The sequence below is a fragment of the Chaetomium fimeti genome (assembly GCF_033439085.1).
Source record: "Chaetomium fimeti strain CBS 168.71 chromosome Unknown B0H64scaffold_4, whole genome shotgun sequence".
Classification (NCBI taxonomy): Eukaryota; Fungi; Ascomycota; class Sordariomycetes; order Sordariales; family Chaetomiaceae; genus Chaetomium; species Chaetomium fimeti.
Window position 1 is genome coordinate 587,982 of NW_026944332.1, and position 17,632 is coordinate 605,613.

Here is a 17,632-nt window from a genome sequence, read left to right on the forward strand (position 1 = left end):
GCATATCGGGCCCTATCATTTACTCCCTTCCCGGACCTTGTCCTCCGCAATGAGTAAAATCATGGTCGTCTCAACACCATGTCTCTCCACCCTATCACGAGCGCTTCCACCAGGCACTTAACGTCACAACTGGGGCCGCTACATATCTCGCTGCCAAAAAGCAATGGTATCCGTACACTACTACAATGTACCAACCAATCACTGAACATTGCAGAAAGATATTTCTCACTACATCATTGCTGTGTAGGGCCCATTACCCCTGGGACTCCCTGAAGAAAGTCAATAACGTCACCCGCTGGAATCACGGCGGTTTACCACACACGTCACCAATCCCTGGACTTTCGATGATTTGCCCGCCACCGTGCCGTCATAGAAAGCAGGGTCCAGCTGTACATACCTTAGCTTTTATACCGCACGCTAACCACGCTTCGTCTCGTCTCGAAGCTAACCCAACTACCAACCTCACACCCTGCATTAACCACATACATACCAATTAGCACTCACACCGAAACCAAAGACAAAACCATGACCGAAGCAGCCCCATACCAATCCGACGAGAAGCTCGGCGCCAACCTCCCGCGCGAGGCACCGCCCGGCCAAGTCAACGACCCCTCTTACAAGACAGGTGGCACCGAGGCCGTCCCCGTCGTGGACGACGACGCGCCCGTGGCGGACCCCATGCAACCGGGCCGGGCGGACTCTGATAAGCAGCTTGGTACGTCGCCACCCCAGTTCGCAGTCGACTGACCTGATACATTCGGAACGAGTGCGGATGCTGACATGAAGTTTGTTGCGGCTGCAGAGCAGGATGAGCGCGAGGCGATCGATAAGGGCAATATCATGAAGGATAGGACGCGCAAGGCCAAGCCGCCGGGTACGTATGCGGAGCCGTCGGATGAGCAGATGATGGGCATGAAGAAGTGAGGCTATCGACAGGCTGTCGGTTTGGTAACATTGGTATCATTGGCGTTAGCGGTGTGAATGCTTGGACGTTTTGGGGAACAAATGGCAGATCCTGAAGTTAGATATTCATTTAGTCGTCTCCTCGTCTTTCTGAAGCTAGCCTAGATGATTACACTGTAGGGCAGTGATGATGATAGTGGTGGTGGTGATGATGCTGCGCCGGTGGCGCCGTTCCGCCAATAACTCCACTCTTTACAATCGACTTTGCAAAGGCAGTGAGAAAGAATGGTATGGGATCAAGTAGGCCAAATTTAGCTGCTGGAGATGATTCTCTCCATCTCATCCGGATCTTTGAGGGTAGTGGTCAGGTTCTCAGCCCCACCCTTGGTAATGACGAGGTTGTCCTCAATGCTGCACTAAGTTAGTAACCATAAACCCTCCCTTAATGGGTTGACTTACCGAACACCCCCTACGTCCCAGTACTTCTCGAGAACCTCGGCGTCAATGTACTTGGAATGCTTCGGATTCTTCAGGTACGGTTCGATGATGAAGCTGCAGAAGTAAATGCCCGGCTCAACCGTCACCACACTGCCTACCGGCACCTTCCCCCTGACGCGGAGGTACCGGAACAGGGTGTCCTCGTCGGCGTAGTTGGGGTTACCTCCGGTGTCGTGGGTGTCCATTCCGAGGTAGTGTCCCAGACCATGGGGGAAGAAGGCTACGCTCGTCCGGCTGGCCAGGATCTCCTCCTTGTCGCCCTTCAGGATGCCCAGTTCCAGCAACCCGTCGATGGCGATCTTGTGGGCCAGCAGATGCACGTCATCCCACAAAACGTCTTCCTTTAGTGCCGCAATGCTTTCCAGCTGCATCTTGAGCACAATATCGTAAATCGCCCTGCTCTCCTTGGTGAACTTGCCGTTGATAGGGAACGTCCGGGTGATATCCGAGGCGTAGCAGTCCCACTCCGCGCCACCATCGAGTAGCAGGTTTAGCTTGCCAGCCAGAGGGGCGTTGTTGTGCACGTAGTGGAGCGTGGCGGCGGCTCTGCCAGCGGCAAAGATGCCGTGGTACGACTGGTTGGGCGCGCCGGCGGCGATGGACGAGGCGATGAACTCGGCTTCGAGTTCACGTTCGTTTTTGGCGTGCTTGACCTTCTTCATGACGGCCAAGTGGGCGTCGGCGCTGACAGCGTTGGCCTTGGCCATCATGGCGAGCTCGAACTCGTCCTTGACCACCCGGGAGACCTCGATAGCCTCCTTCAGCACGGCAAAGTTCTTGTTGTCGAATCCGAGGAAGGTGACGTGCTCCGAGACCTGGCCCGGGATGGCGAAGACAGTCGACTTGCTCTTTTGAGCGCCAGCATGGGCTAGCTCGGCGTTGATGTCAGTCGTGTACTTGATCTCGTCGACGTCGTATTTCTGCAGGGCCTCCTCGGCGGATACGGGCAGGCCAGACCAGATGACGCTCTCGGGGTTGATGGGGGGGATGAAGAGTATCGTCTTGGCCGAGTCCATGTCGTGGACCACGAACGAGTCGGCGAGGGGGCAGCCGGTCAAGTAGTAGAAGAAGCGACGCTGGCTGGGCGGTTGGTTTTGTTTTAGCTGGGGAGAAGGGCGCGAGGGGCTCATGGGGCGCCATACCGGAATGGCTCGGGCTCGTCATTGTCTTCGAGGAGCTTGGTCATGCGACTCTCGAGGTAGAGGACACCCGTCGCATCAGGCACTTTGGTGCGGATGTAGTCGACAACGCGCTTCGCGTGTTGTTTGGCGGGGTATTTACCCTGCAAGATGGTGTCGTAGTCCATGGTTCGGAAGCTGCTAACGGCGCGTCGCTGTATTGGAGAGAAGAGTCTGGGAGACCGAAATATCCTGAAAAGAGAAGTGAAGTTTTGCATGGGAGGAATGAGGGGCAGCGGCCGATATGGGAAGGAGCTTGCCGTCAGAGTGGGAGCTCACTGGCGGGGCAGACGGCAGCTCCGGCAAGGGCCTGACTGCAAGACTCCGCGCCAAGCCTTCCGGGCATTTCTTGGCGCGGCTTCCACCGGCTGGAGAAGCTCAGAAGCTTTCCACGCGAAAGAAGGTTCCATTTGTGTTTCGTCACACAAACCAGCCGACTCCACACCATTATTTGCTTTCGTGCACTTCAAGTTCAGCAACTTATGATCCACGGTCAGGATCGAAATACCTCTTATGACATGACAAGTCAATTAAAATTCACAGTTCCAAGCGACATGGTCAAATTGGAAAACGATAGTCGATAGGTGATATTTCGGAACTTCATAACCCATCCCCAAGAGCCGAGGGCTTCCTCATAATTCTCATTCTCAGTGACGGTTCAAAAGCCTTTGACGGTCATGAATCCACCTGTCGACTCTATTTGAAGCTGACATGAACGTGATCCCTAGATGAATCTAGTCAGCAAAGGTTACAATTTTCACATCGAAACCTTTGAGACTTACCAGTGGTTCTGGGTGATGTCGCCTCTGTCCTCCATGGCACGCCACTTGGTCCAGGGCTTGACGCCGTCGACCGAGGGGTTCCAGATGCGCTGGCCCCAAATAACATACTTGAGCTTGAGCGTGCTGCGGTTGTTCATCACCCACTCGGCGATCTGACGGCCGGAGGAGGTAGGCACCTGAATGGTATCAGCATTTGGCCCTGCTTTCATTGAACAACACAAACTTACACCGCCGCCATCCGAGCACATGAAGTCAATGGCCTTGCCACAGCAGTGGTCCGACGTTCCTGGGCAGGCACAGTCCCTGGTGCAGTAGATCTGCCTCACGCGGCCCTTCCAAGCAGCGACAACCTTCTTCGCGCCGCTGACGGCGACCGACTTGCAGGCGCCGACGGCAGGGAAGGCGGGTGCCTTGTATCCGCCGAAACCCGTGGTCCCCGAAGAGCAGCACTTCATCTGGGACGGGCCGGGGCACTTGTTCGAGACCGACTTGCCGCCGCAGTCGCTCTGCCACCGGCAGTTACCGGCGCTACCGTTGGCGCAGGATGCCTTGGTGCAGCACTTGATGTTGGAGGCGTCGGCGGGGCACGCGCCGGAGATACTCACGCCCCCGGCGGACTTGCAGCTGGTGGTGGAGATGCACACGCCTGCTGAACGTTAGCGATGGTCTAGTATGGACTAGGCTTGGGGGGGGCGAGTTACCCGCTCTGCCGCCGGAGCCGACGCATGGCTCGTTGACGGCGGCCATGGCGGCCGTGGCCGTTAGGAGGAGAAAGGTCTTGAACTGCATTTTCGCGGGTGGTGATGAGATCTGGACTGAGATTGTGGTTTAAGCTTGTGGAGGCCTGTCTCTTTTATAGACCTGGCTCCCCAGGTCTGGACGCCACCATTCCAATCACCCCCTGTGCCCCAGCAACCAGGTTTGAACCATTCAATCACACTTCACATGCCACGCGCACTCTCCCGCAGACCAAACACTCCCTATTCTGCGCTCCTTCATCGGTCAATACCTTGGCGGCTTATCGTTGCCTTCCTTGGCAAGGTCAAACTGAGACCCTGTTTGCGGGGGGTGAAGCTCAGCTCGTTCGGGACGGTTAGGCTGGACGACTCGATCAACACTTGGTGGATGACCCGCACAGGAGAGGCAGGCGGGTCATGATCGCCAATCTCTCCGCTCCCACGATGGTGCATCTGCCAAGGTGAGCTATTCCTGGAACACAAGGACGGCCGATTGAGTTGCTTGGTTGGGGAAATAATCCCTGATGTGTGGAGTCTAGCCTCGGCTGTCAAGACGCGGCGCAGCAGGAAACCTGAACTTGATGACCCGACCCAACCTCGGAGAAGCACAACCAAAGTTGAGTCTGACTTTTAGCAGCCGGCCGGTGGCGGTGGCTCATAAAAAGGCGACAATGCATTGCAAGGGTAAGTAACTCCTTAATTCACCTCCTGCCGTTGTTCCCTAACTGTAGAGGTACGCGAGCCAAGGCGCATGATTCTGGGTGCTTATCTTGGGCAAGTTTCCGGGTCGGGGCGGTCCGATTGATGGAATGGGCCACTCCGAAGAGTTGCGAACACCACGTGTATGTACCTACCAAAGTAAACACCGAAACCTGCACAGGCGGCCGAGCGTACTACCCATATGGGTTACTCTTGAGTCTTCGCAACGAAGGGTAACGTTAACATTGTAGGTCGTTCGAGGCGATTGCCACAGACGCTTCTCGGACCCTTTTTCCTAATTGGTTGACTTTCCGTCGAGAGAAAAAAAGGAGTCCGAGGTAACGGTACCCGTTGGTTGTTGTTGGGTTGTTTCTTCGACGAGGTTTGAACGACGACCGCGCAAATGCTGGTCAAAGCCCCCTCAGGTCCCGACTCCGCGGGCGGAAAACGAGATGCCTACCTTATACTCAGAAACGACGGGCGTAAAGCCGGCAAATTTAACTGTTATCCTTTCCATGTTAGTTCCCTTCCCCCATCGCTGGCGCATGGCTGCATCCAACCTCCGGCACGTCCTCGGCAGCTCGGAGAATAGACTCGTAGATACTTCTGCCCACGACTAGGTGCGCAGGCGAGTCTCACAGTGTGACAGGTAACTCAATTGAAGTACTTCGGGCGGAGCTTCAAACCTACCTACCAGGTATGCCAGGTGAACATTAAATGAAATCGTACCTTCCCGGACATCATGTTGACGCGTGTGCGCTCGAAACGCGTTTCGCGACCTTTCAATTGTTAATCCAACTTCCAATTCTTTTCCATCTCAACCGACGCGATTCCTTACTTGGGAGTCACTTGCAACTGTTCAGGTTCAGTTTCATTCCTTTACCACCGCCAATGTTTCCGGCCACATAAGAGTACAATTACCTCGTTCGCCGGCTTCACCCATCTCACTGTACGTCTCCCAACTTACACCCTTCTCTCTAGCCACTAATTGAAGATTTAAGGTCAAACGTTTCGAGGCTCACCCGCGGTATACCAGCCGACTGAGCCACCGATTCATCCAAAGAAACCGACTGGATCGACAGACAAAATGGCCGACCCTCCGTCTCTCCTCACGATGCCTGTCGAAATTCAGTTGGAGATATGCGATCACCTTTTGCAGAGTACCACTCGGACGAAACAGCCCAAACCCGGCATTGGCACCTGGCAAAGCACGATGGAAAACTACTGTGCTCTCGGGAGCCTCTCGCTCACCTGCAAGCATTTTCGAAAGATCACAGCCCCCCTGCTTTATCGGCGTGTCAGGGTCTCCATCCGCAAGCCCGCCGCCTTCATTCGGCTCATCAGGCGCTTCTCGCAGTTTCCCGGCTGCGCAAAACTCGTCAGCGAGCTCACAATCCACAGCGGCCGGGCCGGTTCTGCTCTCTCGAGATCGCAGAAGAACTTTCTATTTCGAGAGGCACATCGCTTGGGGCTCAGATTACTGATTGGAGGCAATGGCCTGTCCAGTCAGCTCGAATCAATCCTCATTGACGTGGCCTTGTGCCGACTTTCCACCATTAGAAAGCTCACCCTTTCCCTACCCGGGACGACAACGACCGAGGAGGGACAGTTTCCTCCCCCGTTGAACGAATCTGATGTGGAGAGCCATGAGCCTTTCGCGTTCCGTTACGCGAACCGCTTTCCCGCTTTCTTTGCTCTGAGCTCCCTGCAGCGTCTCGAGGCTTATCCCATGACCTTCAACGAGACTGCCACAGACAAATTGCATTCGGAGTCTTTGGCCGCCCTTCTGAGCCGTACGCCGGCGCTCACCCACCTGAAAATCGGGCGCTGTGATCAAGGAACGTCGGGACACGGGATCATCCAAAATCTCTTACCGCAGCTGAGAGACATCCATCTTGTCGATGCTCTGGACAAGGATCTCGCCGCGATCAAAACCTTTTGCCCTCAGCTCGAGAGATTCCGCCTCGGGGAGGATGGCCGCGGCTGTTCCCCAATGCAGAGCATTTTCATGATGCTCGGCATCACGAACTCGACATCGACCCTGGCGTCTGGGCAGCCTCGACCCTCCATCACCCCAAGTGTTTTCAAGGCTTTACTGCCGATGAAGGGGACTCTCCACGATTTTGACCTCGACTGTGACACCTTCCGCGCCCAAACGATTCGAGACCTAACTCATTTGGCTCACTTTCGAGCTCTCCGGTCGCTACGGCTAGTCTTTGGGACATGGCCGACAGGGGATAATGCCGCCCTGATTCGCAAGCTTTCACCTGATCTCGAGTCCCTGTGTCTCGGGGGAGGCGAGATCCCGGTATACGACATCGCCGTTTTGCTTAGCGAGCGTATTCGAGAGGGTCGGCTTTCGAAACTGAAGCGGTTCGAGTACACGCTCCTCCGAAACCCGGCTGAAGAGCTTATTACGGGTGCACCGCCGTCTTTGAATCATGAGATGTCGCAAAAGGTTGCGGCAGTTTTGAAGGAATATGGTGTCTACTGTGTCCAGAGGCCGTATCCTCCGCCCATGGACACCGCCTAGGTAGGTAGGTAATTCGGGCATTCCGGTGCCATGGAGCAAGGAGGGAGAAAACCAGAGAGTGACAAGCGGGGAGATGTGGCCTCGCCTGGAATCACATGCTACGGTTCCAGTTTGTAGTTTATATGTGGGATAATTAAAGCTGGCTTGTATTCTGCTGCAGCCAATGACAGAAAAAGTACCATGATTCAAGCATTTGTCAAACCACTGCGCTCGGTTTAGCCGACCAACTTGCCTGTGACATGAAGCCCCAACACCGGTCGGATAAAGTAACACAACGCCGGCAGACATATTTAGGCAGTTGCAAACGCCAATCATTACCACGTCTTGTTACATGGGCGATGCTACAAAGCTGGGTTAACTTAGAGCACTATAAGCAGTTGCTTTATTGTAACTAAGCCACGTTGCCTGATCCGAGTTCTGCAACGTCATAACCACGAATCCTTTCTCACGGCAAACATCCGAAAGCCTTCGCTCCTCGTCGTTGCAAGAGCTTGGTTCTGGATCACTTGGACATCCTGTGCTCGTTCTCGATCACCACCACACATCTCACAACAGAGTACAAAGGACCAGGATCATTCCTCTAATATGGCGTGGTCTTCGCTCTCATTAACTCGCGTGCTCCTACTTGGGCTGCTCACACGTTTCGCCGTCGCGGATACCGACAACAAAGCGGACTCTCCGCAAGGAGGTTCGGCGGACGGCCTAGCCTATGAAGAAATCCAAAAGGTCGACATCTACACCGACAATAGCACTGCATCCGCTCCGCAATCGCCCCCTGTTGAAGGTTGGTGGGAATCCAAGATCTGCTCCGGCGACTTCTGCGTCTACACCAACCGCCGGATCGCTCAAGGGCGCGGTCTCGTCGCCGTAACCAAATTCGAAGAGTTCCAAAAGCTCGAGCGCATCGAAGACCACCTCAACCGCGGCGAGAACAAATACCTCGAGGACCCCGTCCCCTTCACCACCACCGAAGTCCTCCACAAAGGCCCCGGCCTCACCGCCACCAAAGCCATCCGCCGCGGCAAAAGCCTCCTCGTCGCCTCACCCGTCCTCATCGTGCACAAATCCCTCTTCGACCAAGTCCCCAAAAAAGCCGAGCGCACCCGGCTCCTCGAAGCCGCCATCTCCTTCCTCCCCGACGACACCCGCACCCTCTTCAACACCCAACGCACCACCACCGGAGGACGCACCAGCGTCGAAGCCATCCTGCAAGCGCACCCCTTCGAGATCGACCTCGGGTACGCGACCCACAAGCAGACCGCCGAGGACCACTCGCGGCACTACGCCAACTACCCGGAGGCGGCCGCCTTCCAGCACGACTGCCGGCCCAACGTCGCCACCCACCTCGACCACGCGTTTGCGCTGCGCGCCACCGTCGCCCGCCGCGTCCAGCCCGGCGAGGAGCTCACGCTGACGTATGTCGATCCCTTTTTGCCGCGGGATGAGCGTGCGGACTGGGTGAAGAGGCACCGTGGTGGGGCGGGTGGGGAGGCGGTGGAGGGGGGGTGTCCGTGCCGCGCGTGCAGTCCGCCTGGGGGTGCGAAGGGGGAGGAGGCGGGGGTGAGTGAGAAAAGGTTGAAGGAGATTTTGGAGATTCGGGCCGAGTTGAGGAATCATGATAGTAGGAAGGTGGATTTCAAGATGATTGAGCGGTTTTTGAAGCTGTATGAGGAGGAGCGGCTGCATGTTAGGCTGGCGGATGCGTATGAGTTGGCGGCGATGAACTTTAACTATCTGGGGGATGACAAGCGGGCGAAGAAGTATGCGGATCTGGCGGTGCAGGCGGGGATCGTGGAGGGTGGCGCGCAGTCGAACGATGTGGTTGCTATGAGGATCATGGCGAAGGATGTGAAGGGACATTACTCGTATCGGTATACGCTGAAGAGACAGGGACAATAGGGGTTGGAAGTGGATGTGTTAAATCTCGGTGTCCTATAGAAAGTTGGGAAACATACGGTAGTTTTCATTCCGATGAGTCTGGCTTTAACCCTGTGATGAGATGTAAGACGTGCAAGGAGCTGATGATTGCCCAGTCCAGTATCCCATGCTGAAATATCACGCAACTGATATAAACCCGCGGACCAGCATGTCGTCCCCCACGAGCTAGTCCCTAGTGACACGAGCGCTGACCCTTTGTATATTTGACATTTCGAAGACGATGCTAGTGACAGTGTTGCCCTCTTGTTCTGCGTCGAACCTCTGAAACGGCGGTGGGGGTTCGGCCGGTTGGGGGCCAAAAAGCGAAGCCCAAATTCCCCGAGGGAGTTCGGGGCAAGGCACCGGCTTCGGATTAACCCCCGGCTGGTATTTGGGTACATATCATTCCCACCCGTGACGGCCCTGCATCCTATCCCACCCTGGAATTCCATCCCTCAGCCAGTTGTCTCTCCGTGCCTTGCCACTTTTGCCACCACGATGGGTTACTTTGAAGAGTACGACTTAGACTCGCGCTTCAAGTCGATAATCCAATCTTGGGACCCCGTACATGGCCACTACCACGCTGTCACTGATTGGGACCAACGTCGCACGATCATGGTTTCCACGCCAGAAAAAGAGGATGACGAGGAAGTTATCTTTGAGGCGCTTGAAAATCTCATTGATGATATCCCAGCAGATGTGGTTCACATTGCGGTTTCTCGTGACCTCGAGTTGCTCTCATCGTCCACCAACTACGAGTCTGACTGGACCATGATTCCCTTCTATCCCTCGCCGACGGACTTTCCACCTGTTCCGACGGTCCGCCGCTCACAGCTCACCGAAATTGAGAGGCTTGGTCTTCAAGCGGACCATACAACGTACGAACCCACCCCTGGCGAGACGAAGCATGTTGTGTTCAAGTATTACATGAACCAGGGCAACGTTGTTATGTTTTGGAATGAAGCCAACTGCACTTTGAGGATTCCTAGGCACCCGAATATTGTGCCTCTGGATCGCCTCGTTGTTGACTCACCTGGGCGCGGTCCGGAAGTGGTTGTGGGATTCACAACGCCCTTTATCGCCGGGGGTACTGTGTCGGACAATGTCAGCCGTGTCTTCACACTCAACCATCTGCGGCAGCTTACTTCGGTTCGTTAGTTCACACTGAACGTACATGATAATGATCCTAACATCTTCTTCAGGCCATTGACTACCTCAACCTTAGTCTGGGGATAGTTCACGGCGACATTTGCATGTGGAATCTGCTAATCGACCCTGGGACTGATGACCTGAAGATCTTCGACTTCAATCTGGGTGCCAAGCTTGGATGGGAAGGCGGCAAAAACCATCGGGGTGCGTTTCGTTACGACGAACACCGGAACGACGTTAAACTTGCGATTTTCACTCTATACGAGATCATCACACGCGACCTTTCATTCCGTGAGGAGAATCACCCTCACGAGCTCGATTCTTCCACAATCCTTGAGATGGACTGGAAACAACATCCAGAGGTTCGCCTCGAAGAAGGCGTCGAAGTCTTAGAGTATCGGCGCGTTCTTGAGGATTGGGCCAAGAGTCGGGGAACCTCAGACATCCAGGACTACAAGCAGGCGCCCGAGTCGATTGACTGGCCTCCACTGCCCCAGTTTCCCCTTCTGGGAGTCGGCTGGGCTAAGAGCCGGGAAGCGGCGCAGATGAGACAGTCCATGGTCAGGTGGGGCGAGCCGTTCCTTAAATGGTATGTATCCCATCAGGTTGTGGGTGTTTCCCCGGGAGATAACAAGATGTGTTGTTAATACCTTCTCGTAGGGAACGCCCGCCGACTAGCCACCTGCCGCTCCCAGCGGGTCAACGTCTCCTTGCTACAGGGGAGGTAGTTGGTGATGCGTGTAACGAGAATGCCGCATGAGCAGTACAGGGGCCTGAATGTTGGACACCGGAAGGGTAGGAGTTACCCTAATCCTGAGATCCGCTGAACTGATGAACTTGAGGGGTTGGGATGGGGTGATAGGGGATGACATGGGATACTGTAGTTGCGGCGAAGTCGCCGGCACGGAGATCGATCCCGAGAGTTATTTGCGCGGCGTTTACGAGTAATACTACTCATCTCGGAGCCCAGTTTACAGTGGCCGGAGTGAGGGGTTAATAGTATTTATGCTATGGGTGTCATTGGCAAAAGAGTCACATGCCAACCGACCAACCGACACCGAGTGAGCGAGTGCAGGCTTCGATTCGGGAACCGTTGACAGCAAAAGCCAATCATGGAAACATTTCATAAACAGCCAAAAAGGTCAGATAGTATCCAAGGAATGTTTTTGTGTTTTTCTGTCTGTCGCTCTCTTCTAGTCCATCGCCGATAGGAAGCAGAACCTCCAAAACTCGCGTGACCCAAACCGAGGCGCCCAAGCAGTTGTCGCAAACATCGTGTTCAACCGGTGGTATCAATGAACCACGACTCCTGCGCCGTACCCAAACCAAACGCCAAATCCCTCCGTTATGCATGCAAATCCAGTCCCATCCCACCAATCCACGGGTATCATCCATCAGCCCACTGTCCCCAACCCAACCGTCCCAAACCGACACAGGAAATCCGAAAGCCCGCCCTTACAACCGCCTCTCCCACTCAGACGACACCCCATTCCACGCCTGGAAATCCCTCTGCATCCTCTCCATCGCCTCGCGATCCATCCCCCTCCTCCTATCCGCCCTGCCCGAACCCGAACCCAACCCCAAATCCGCCTCCAGCTCCCTCTCCCGCCTCCTCATCCTCTCCAAATCATCACTCAACCGATTCCTCTCCCTCTCCCGCCTGCCCTCCTCGCCCATCTCAAACCGGCCCCTCAACCCCTCCCAATCCAACCCAATCTCCACCCCGTCCATCGACACCGCCCTTCTCTGCCCCGCCGCGGCGTGCACCGCGCACAGGTCCCGGTCCAGCCCCACGGATAGCGTGCTCGCCGGGTCGGCGCTCAGCCGCGGCCGCGCGCACCCCGCCCCCGCGCACGCGTGCCGCCCGCAGTAGTCCACCAGCGTGTGCACCTCGCTGCGGCAGCCCGCCGTGCGGCACGTGTGCAGCGCGCAGTGGTCGAGCACCTCGCCGCCGCTGCTGTCGCGCTTGCGCGGACCGCGGGAGATGTCGCGGGGCCGTTCGCAGAGCGGGGTGCGGCATTGGTGGTGGGAGGTGCAGTACTGTGGTTGGGGTGTTGATGACGAGGAGGAGGAGGAGCGGCTGGCGGAGGCGCGCCGGGTGCAGCCGGCGGCCCACTCGCAGCGCTGGGTGCCGTAGTGGGCGGCGCAGACGGCGTCGAGACGGCCGTCGCGGTGCTGGTGGGCCGGGCGCGTGCAGGTCGGGATGGTGCAGAGGATGAGGTGGGATACGCAGCGCTGTTGGGTGCGGTCGATGGCGCGGAGGCGGCAGTCGGGGGATGTGCAGCGGTCTGGGAGGGGGGTTGTTAGTAAGGTGGTGGTGGACGAGCAGGGGTGGGTATGGAGAGGGAACACATACGAGATGAGCAGAACCACCGGACATAGTCGTGCGTGCCGGAGTGCTCACCCAGCTTGGTGCAGCCGGATTCACCGCATGTCAAGTCTGTGTCTGTCAGTACTGGGTTCAGGAAAAGTGGTGTTGGATGTGGCTTACGGGTTGAGCAATACCGCTCCTTCGAGCTCCTGGGATGCGTGCAGTGATACTCCTTCTTCCCAGGGTAGGTCCTGTCGCAGGTGTCTGACATGCGTTAGTGATGGTGATCAGTGACATGGCAAGTGGATGAACGTACGGTTGGAGCAGTATCTGGAGTACACCTTCGCGCCCCCGTCCGGCCGACTGAAGGCGTGCATCTTGTTGCAGCCCTCGACCTGGCACTTTCGCATGTCGTCGGTGAGGACCTCAGAGGGTCCTGAGTAGTAGGTGTATGAGGTATCCGACCAAGGCATTGTGTTGGTGGAACGGAATGTGGTAAAACGTAAAGCTCTCAAGGGTGCCGTGGAGTTGGCGCGACGGAGCCGTCGAGGTTGGAAACGTGGGTTTGGACAGAAAGAGTCTCGAGTCCGAGGCGTTGTGGGTTAAATGGGTTTGGATGGTCAAGGCCGAGTACCAAAAGCCGAACGTATATGTGTAACGATGGTTTGATGTTCGTTGACTGATGTGATGCTGAGTGAAAAATGTGAAAAAGCAGCAAGCTCGACCGTTTTAAGTATCAAAATTTACCCTTGGCTCCAGCGAGTGAGGGAGCCATGCGGGCCGCTGCAAGATGGCGGCTGCAAGTCAGTCAGTGCCTTGCAGGTGCAGGGTGCGGCACTGCACAAGGGTTGAGCAACAGCCGCAAAAAGGGTGGATGGGGGGTCACAACGGAATGCACGATCTTGTGGCGAAGCTGCAAGGCGTCCAATGAAATCCGGCCTACCCCAGAAAAACGCCCATTGCGCATGCAGTCCGCTGCAGCCTGAGCCACCCCGACATTGAAGGAACCAATTCGCAGCCACCCAGAGGGCTCCGATTTCCAGACTGCCGGGTCCGATCAACGAACGGCGTCACTGTGCTGCAGCGGGGTTGCAGCAGAACGGCCGACAGAGAAAGACATGTTTCTGGTTTGGGCAGCAGTCACAGCACAGACGACGGGATAACACCACTCAGACCCTTGCCGCATCTGTCAGACTTGTGCGAAACGGCAACACGTGGAGTGGAATGGCCCAACATGCGGCGGCCGTCTTCTCTCTTACCGGCGCAGGTGTTTCACTCACACATAACTGACTTCTCAGGTTGAGACGAAAACTCCGGCGTCGGACGGAGGCGGACGGATGACCGGAAAAGGCCACCAGGTACGCGTCACCAGGACAAGGCAGCAAGGGAGATGGTGGCCTTGCCAAAGCAAACATCGGCCGTTACTCACCTTGTGCGCCTTCGCAGGCCGCCCGCACACCCCCCGCGCGACTCCCCCGCCGAACACACCGAACCCAGATTACGCAGTTTGAGGTCTGGACTTTGGACAGCGGCCGCCAAGGGCGTCACGAGCGGTTGGTTGCCTCTTCCGGCTCCTGCATCTCGGCGGCACAGCGAGGTCGGAGGCGGCCGTGCCTCTGTCAGCAACCACCAATGGGGACAGGGAGGCCTGGGAGGGCACACGATTTTGGTTTTTGGACTGCAACGGGAATAAATCGTCTGGTGGAAGCGAGAGGGAGCCCATTTGTGAACCCTAAACATTTTCGTTGCCGATAGAAGTCGGAGCCGCAACCCGAAGGAAACACTTTTTTTGCAGGCTCCGCAAATAGCAACACGTAGGTCCCACTTACAAGCACGAAATGATTATTCGGCAGTCATTGGCTGTGAGTTCCCTGTTTCATTCTCCGATCTCCCTCTGCGTTAGGCAGAATCCAAATAACAGAATCGCCACCAGTGTGCCTTCCCAAACTTGTCCTCATGAGCAAAGAAAAAGAGGGACGCATGTTATCAGTTAGGTAACCACGGGCGGTGTTGTGATGAGATGAGTGGTTGTTGACACGCGGGCAGCGGGTGGCTTTAGAGAGCTGCAAATTGGAAGTCAGGATCGCCGAAGAGAATGCCGCGACAAATGAGAATGTGGTGTTGACGAGATTGCGTTGCCGCGCTGCGGGCCGCCATCAGCCGCCCTCACTTCCCGCGCTGCCAGACCAATGGCGGGGTCACACAACCTGCAGGACGCAATCATGCCATGTCGAATCAAGGACGACGCTTTGCTCCATTGGCTTGCTAATTATTGCCTATTCGTTACAAGTGGTATCTAAACGACTTATTCTCTCTATCCGTAAAGTCTTCCAATCCGTGGGCATCATCTGGTGGACCGTACTGCGCCTCACGCTTCTTGTTTTCCCTCACCAGAAGGAGGCGAACGATTTCGGCACAGACGAAACAGATGACGAAACAGATCATGATGCCGGTGAAACTCTTGTCGTAGCGGGGGGCATACGATCTGGCTCTACATTAGCATTTACTCACATAACAAGACCACGTGAACTTACGCATCAAACATGAGAGGGCCGATGATGTTGCCGATGGAATATGCGATGAAGGTCGCAGCAGCATAGACGGCTTTCTTGGTGTGGCCGGCCACGTTGGACGTGCCGAGACCGATGCACTGCACCCACGCCGAGGAGAAGAAGTTGATCAGGTAGTACCCGACAATACGGCCGGCGGTGTTGGAAGAGGGAAGTTGCCAGCTAACAGAATGTCCGAGTCAGTATCAAGGTATGCATAGTTCATCTAGCGGGAAAGACTTGCAGCAAGGCACATCCCAAAATAACCGGGAGACACGACCCCGCGATGATGTGAAACCGCGAGTTCGGCACGAACCGGCCAAGGTATCCGGACCCGAGGATACAAAGAAACGCCAGGGCGCCGATGGGCAGGTTGAGCAACAGCGACTCGAAGATGGTGAAGCCCATGCCGTTGAAGACAATCGGCGCAAACACGGTGACGGCTCCCGACCCCGTGGTCGACACGATCGACAACACGCAGATGCCCCACAGCTGGTAGTCCTTCATGGCCTCGGCGACCTGGTACCACTTGAACGTCTTGTTCTCGGCGCCGGCATTGTTCCCGCGCACGCGCTCCATCAGCTGTGCGCGCTCCTCCTCCGAGAAGCCCTTGGCGTTCTGCGGCGTGTCGGGGAACAGCCACCACAGGGCGACCCCCCAGATGGCGGTCACGCCGCCGGCGATGAAGTACATGTACTGCCACGGCTGCATGCTGCCGCCCTGGATGTGGCCCATGCCGTAGTTGATGAGCGGCGAGACGAGCAGCGAGCCGCCGCTGAACGAGTACCACCAGCTGGACCGCGAGATCTGCTCGGCGTGCGTGTACCAGAGGCCAACGACCAGCATGAAGATGGGGGAGACGCCGGCCTCGATCAGGCCGAGGAAGAAGCGGTTGATGAGGAAGTCCTTGTAGCCGCGGCAGGCGGGGGTCGTTAGCACGACGACGGACCAGAGGAGGCAGATGATCGTGATGACGACACGGGTTGAGTATTTCTGGGCTAGCAGCGAGACGGGATAGGTCCCGGCCATGTAGCCAAAGTAAAATATCAGCGAGGCCCAGGAGTACTTCAGGCCGTCCTCGAGCCCGAGGTCCTTGCGGAGGCCAAAGATGGCGGCCTGACTGAGGAGCGCCTTGTCGTAGAACTGGAGGGCATAGGTGAAGCAGAGCTGAATTCGGGGCATATTAATGGGATATCCCTACAAGTGACAAACAGCAATACTCACCACAGGCATCACACGCCAGTCAATCCTCCTCAAGAGCTTCTTGTTGGTCTCTGCATCGAGGGCAACACTAGCAATGCCATTCTCTACCTCGGCCGAGCTGGCTTTCTCGGAGGCCGGGACGGCGTGGGCCTTCTCGGAGTCTGCGGCCATTGTATGTTGCGTCGTCCCCTTGCTAGACGATCAAAGGTTCGAGTTGATAGCTGGAGAACAAAAGAACGAGGTCTGAAATCCCGGCGGAGGGTCGGAAGGGTTTAAGTTCACAGGAAGTTCTCCATCACTCCACAACGTGGTCTTCCCCAGCTTGCTTGGCAGGAGTGCAACGCAAGGGAGCCATGCTTGGATGAGGCTGTCCCGTTCCCGAACAAACTGCCGGGGCGGATCCCGGAGAGCGGCTTTTGGTGCCAGCCTGTTATCGGTTGCAGCCACAGGGGCGAGGAGGCGTGGGGCAAGCAGCTTTAACCGCGGGAAGCCTTCCCTTTTGGGCATCTCCGAGCACGGGAAACGGGTCGGGAAACCGCCAACCCCAGAACCCCAGATTTCCGCTGGAGCAGCATTCTGGAATTCATCATCTTGTGCCCTGATCGGCTCGCCAAAGTGATGTGAAGTAAAGAGAAAGAAGATACCTCCTGTGTGGGGAAAATAGCGTGCTTGGCATGCAAGTTTTCGATGTATTGTGGGCCGGGCTGGCCTGTGCGGGAGCCTCAAAAATCAGTGCCAGAAGCCATCACCGTGCCTAACGGCTAAAATCCTGCGTTATGAAAAAAGGGCTTACGACCTGTTTTGCGCTCTCGTTGCTTGGCGACCAAGCCTATTGTAGGGAACCAAGCGAATGCCTTAGCGTGGTACATTATGTCTTGGCAGGACGAGGGTGTTGAGTGATTTTGTCGGTTGTACCGGTAAAATTTGAGCCCTAAAATGGAAAGGCGCCATCTTTTAAGCTGCGCTGCCTTTTTTTCGCTACATGACAGGGGCTTGACAGGGGGCTCCTTTACTTTACTTTACATCACTTTGGCCAGCCGATCAGGGCCTTGATCGTAGCGCAAGAACTGTTTTTGAAACATGATTCGCGATCACTCCACAACGGCGAAGTCCACTGTAACCCAGAACGGAGCAGGGGCAGTTGGGCGGGCATCAATGACTAGAAAGGTAGAG

The 17,632-nt window shown here is 56.2% G+C and overlaps 7 protein-coding genes across 7 annotated transcripts; 4 read left to right on the forward strand and 3 right to left on the reverse strand.

Annotated features, from left to right (window-relative positions):
• Positions 1–525: 525 nt before the first annotated feature.
• On the forward strand, positions 526–924 carry B0H64DRAFT_441688 (uncharacterized protein; the record flags this gene model as incomplete). The annotated part of the gene is made up of 2 exons (XM_062806588.1): positions 526–715; positions 803–924. The coding sequence occupies 2 exons, from the start codon at positions 526–528 to the stop codon at positions 922–924; spliced, it is 312 nt and encodes a 103-aa protein (XP_062658779.1).
• A 290-nt stretch (positions 925–1,214) lies between these two features.
• On the reverse strand, positions 1,215–4,108 carry B0H64DRAFT_323700 (peptidase M24, structural domain-containing protein; the record flags this gene model as incomplete). The annotated part of the gene is made up of 6 exons (XM_062800622.1): positions 1,215–1,314; positions 1,387–2,481; positions 2,544–2,771; positions 3,362–3,537; positions 3,589–4,010; positions 4,063–4,108. 6 exons carry the CDS (start codon positions 4,106–4,108, stop codon positions 1,215–1,217), a joined length of 2,067 nt encoding a protein of 688 aa, XP_062658780.1.
• Positions 4,109–5,884: 1,776 nt separating this feature from the next.
• B0H64DRAFT_432052 (uncharacterized protein) lies at positions 5,885–7,330 on the forward strand (the record flags this gene model as incomplete). The annotated part of the gene is made up of 1 exon (XM_062805996.1): positions 5,885–7,330. One exon carries the CDS (start codon positions 5,885–5,887, stop codon positions 7,328–7,330), a length of 1,446 nt encoding a protein of 481 aa, XP_062658781.1.
• Positions 7,331–7,795: 465 nt separating this feature from the next.
• Positions 7,796–9,553, forward strand: B0H64DRAFT_394741 (uncharacterized protein). Its single transcript, XM_062803708.1, has one exon. The coding sequence runs from the start codon at positions 7,916–7,918 to the stop codon at positions 9,227–9,229; it is 1,314 nt and encodes a 437-aa protein (XP_062658782.1). The 5' UTR covers positions 7,796–7,915; the 3' UTR covers positions 9,230–9,553.
• Positions 9,554–9,692: 139 nt separating this feature from the next.
• Positions 9,693–11,528, forward strand: B0H64DRAFT_394744 (uncharacterized protein). Its single transcript, XM_062803709.1, has 3 exons — positions 9,693–10,396; positions 10,450–10,985; positions 11,057–11,528. The coding sequence occupies exons 1-3, from the start codon at positions 9,746–9,748 to the stop codon at positions 11,154–11,156; spliced, it is 1,287 nt and encodes a 428-aa protein (XP_062658783.1). The 5' UTR covers positions 9,693–9,745; the 3' UTR covers positions 11,157–11,528.
• A 21-nt stretch (positions 11,529–11,549) lies between these two features.
• On the reverse strand, positions 11,550–13,394 carry B0H64DRAFT_358755 (uncharacterized protein). Its single transcript, XM_062801655.1, has 4 exons — positions 13,024–13,394; positions 12,888–12,971; positions 12,753–12,836; positions 11,550–12,684 (listed from the first exon to the last, which is right to left on the reverse strand). The coding sequence occupies exons 1-4, from the start codon at positions 13,178–13,180 to the stop codon at positions 11,852–11,854; spliced, it is 1,158 nt and encodes a 385-aa protein (XP_062658784.1). The 5' UTR covers positions 13,181–13,394; the 3' UTR covers positions 11,550–11,851.
• Positions 13,395–14,937: 1,543 nt separating this feature from the next.
• Positions 14,938–17,091, reverse strand: B0H64DRAFT_394751 (major facilitator superfamily domain-containing protein). The gene is made up of 4 exons (XM_062803710.1): positions 16,481–17,091; positions 15,501–16,423; positions 15,242–15,439; positions 14,938–15,192 (listed from the first exon to the last, which is right to left on the reverse strand). Exons 1-4 carry the CDS (start codon positions 16,628–16,630, stop codon positions 14,991–14,993), a joined length of 1,473 nt encoding a protein of 490 aa, XP_062658785.1. The 5' UTR covers positions 16,631–17,091; the 3' UTR covers positions 14,938–14,990.
• Between the last annotated feature and the right edge of the window lie 541 nt (positions 17,092–17,632).

Excerpts from the sequence above, each read along its gene's own strand:
- B0H64DRAFT_394741 (XM_062803708.1), top strand. The coding sequence starts at position 7,916 with ATGGCGTGGTCTTCGCTCTCATTAACTCGCGTGCTCCTACTTGGGCTG.
- B0H64DRAFT_394744 (XM_062803709.1), top strand. The coding sequence starts at position 9,746 with ATGGGTTACTTTGAAGAGTACGACTTAGACTCGCGCTTCAAGTCGATA. Across the intron at positions 10,397-10,449 it reads ATCTGCGGCAGCTTACTTCG|GCCATTGACTACCTCAACCT; the intron begins GTTCGTTAGTTC and ends CATCTTCTTCAG. Across the intron at positions 10,986-11,056 it reads GGCGAGCCGTTCCTTAAATG|GGAACGCCCGCCGACTAGCC; the intron begins GTATGTATCCCA and ends ACCTTCTCGTAG.
- B0H64DRAFT_358755 (XM_062801655.1), bottom strand. The coding sequence starts at position 13,180 with ATGCCTTGGTCGGATACCTCATACACCTACTACTCAGGACCCTCTGAG. Across the intron at positions 12,972-13,023 it reads CTCCAGATACTGCTCCAACC|ACACCTGCGACAGGACCTAC; the intron begins GTACGTTCATCC and ends AACGCATGTCAG. Across the intron at positions 12,837-12,887 it reads GGAGCGGTATTGCTCAACCC|ACTTGACATGCGGTGAATCC; the intron begins GTAAGCCACATC and ends TGACAGACACAG.
- B0H64DRAFT_394751 (XM_062803710.1), bottom strand. The coding sequence starts at position 16,630 with ATGGCCGCAGACTCCGAGAAGGCCCACGCCGTCCCGGCCTCCGAGAAA. Across the intron at positions 16,424-16,480 it reads ACTGGCGTGTGATGCCTGTG|CTCTGCTTCACCTATGCCCT; the intron begins GTGAGTATTGCT and ends CCCCGAATTCAG. Across the intron at positions 15,440-15,500 it reads ATTTTGGGATGTGCCTTGCT|CTGGCAACTTCCCTCTTCCA; the intron begins GCAAGTCTTTCC and ends ACATTCTGTTAG.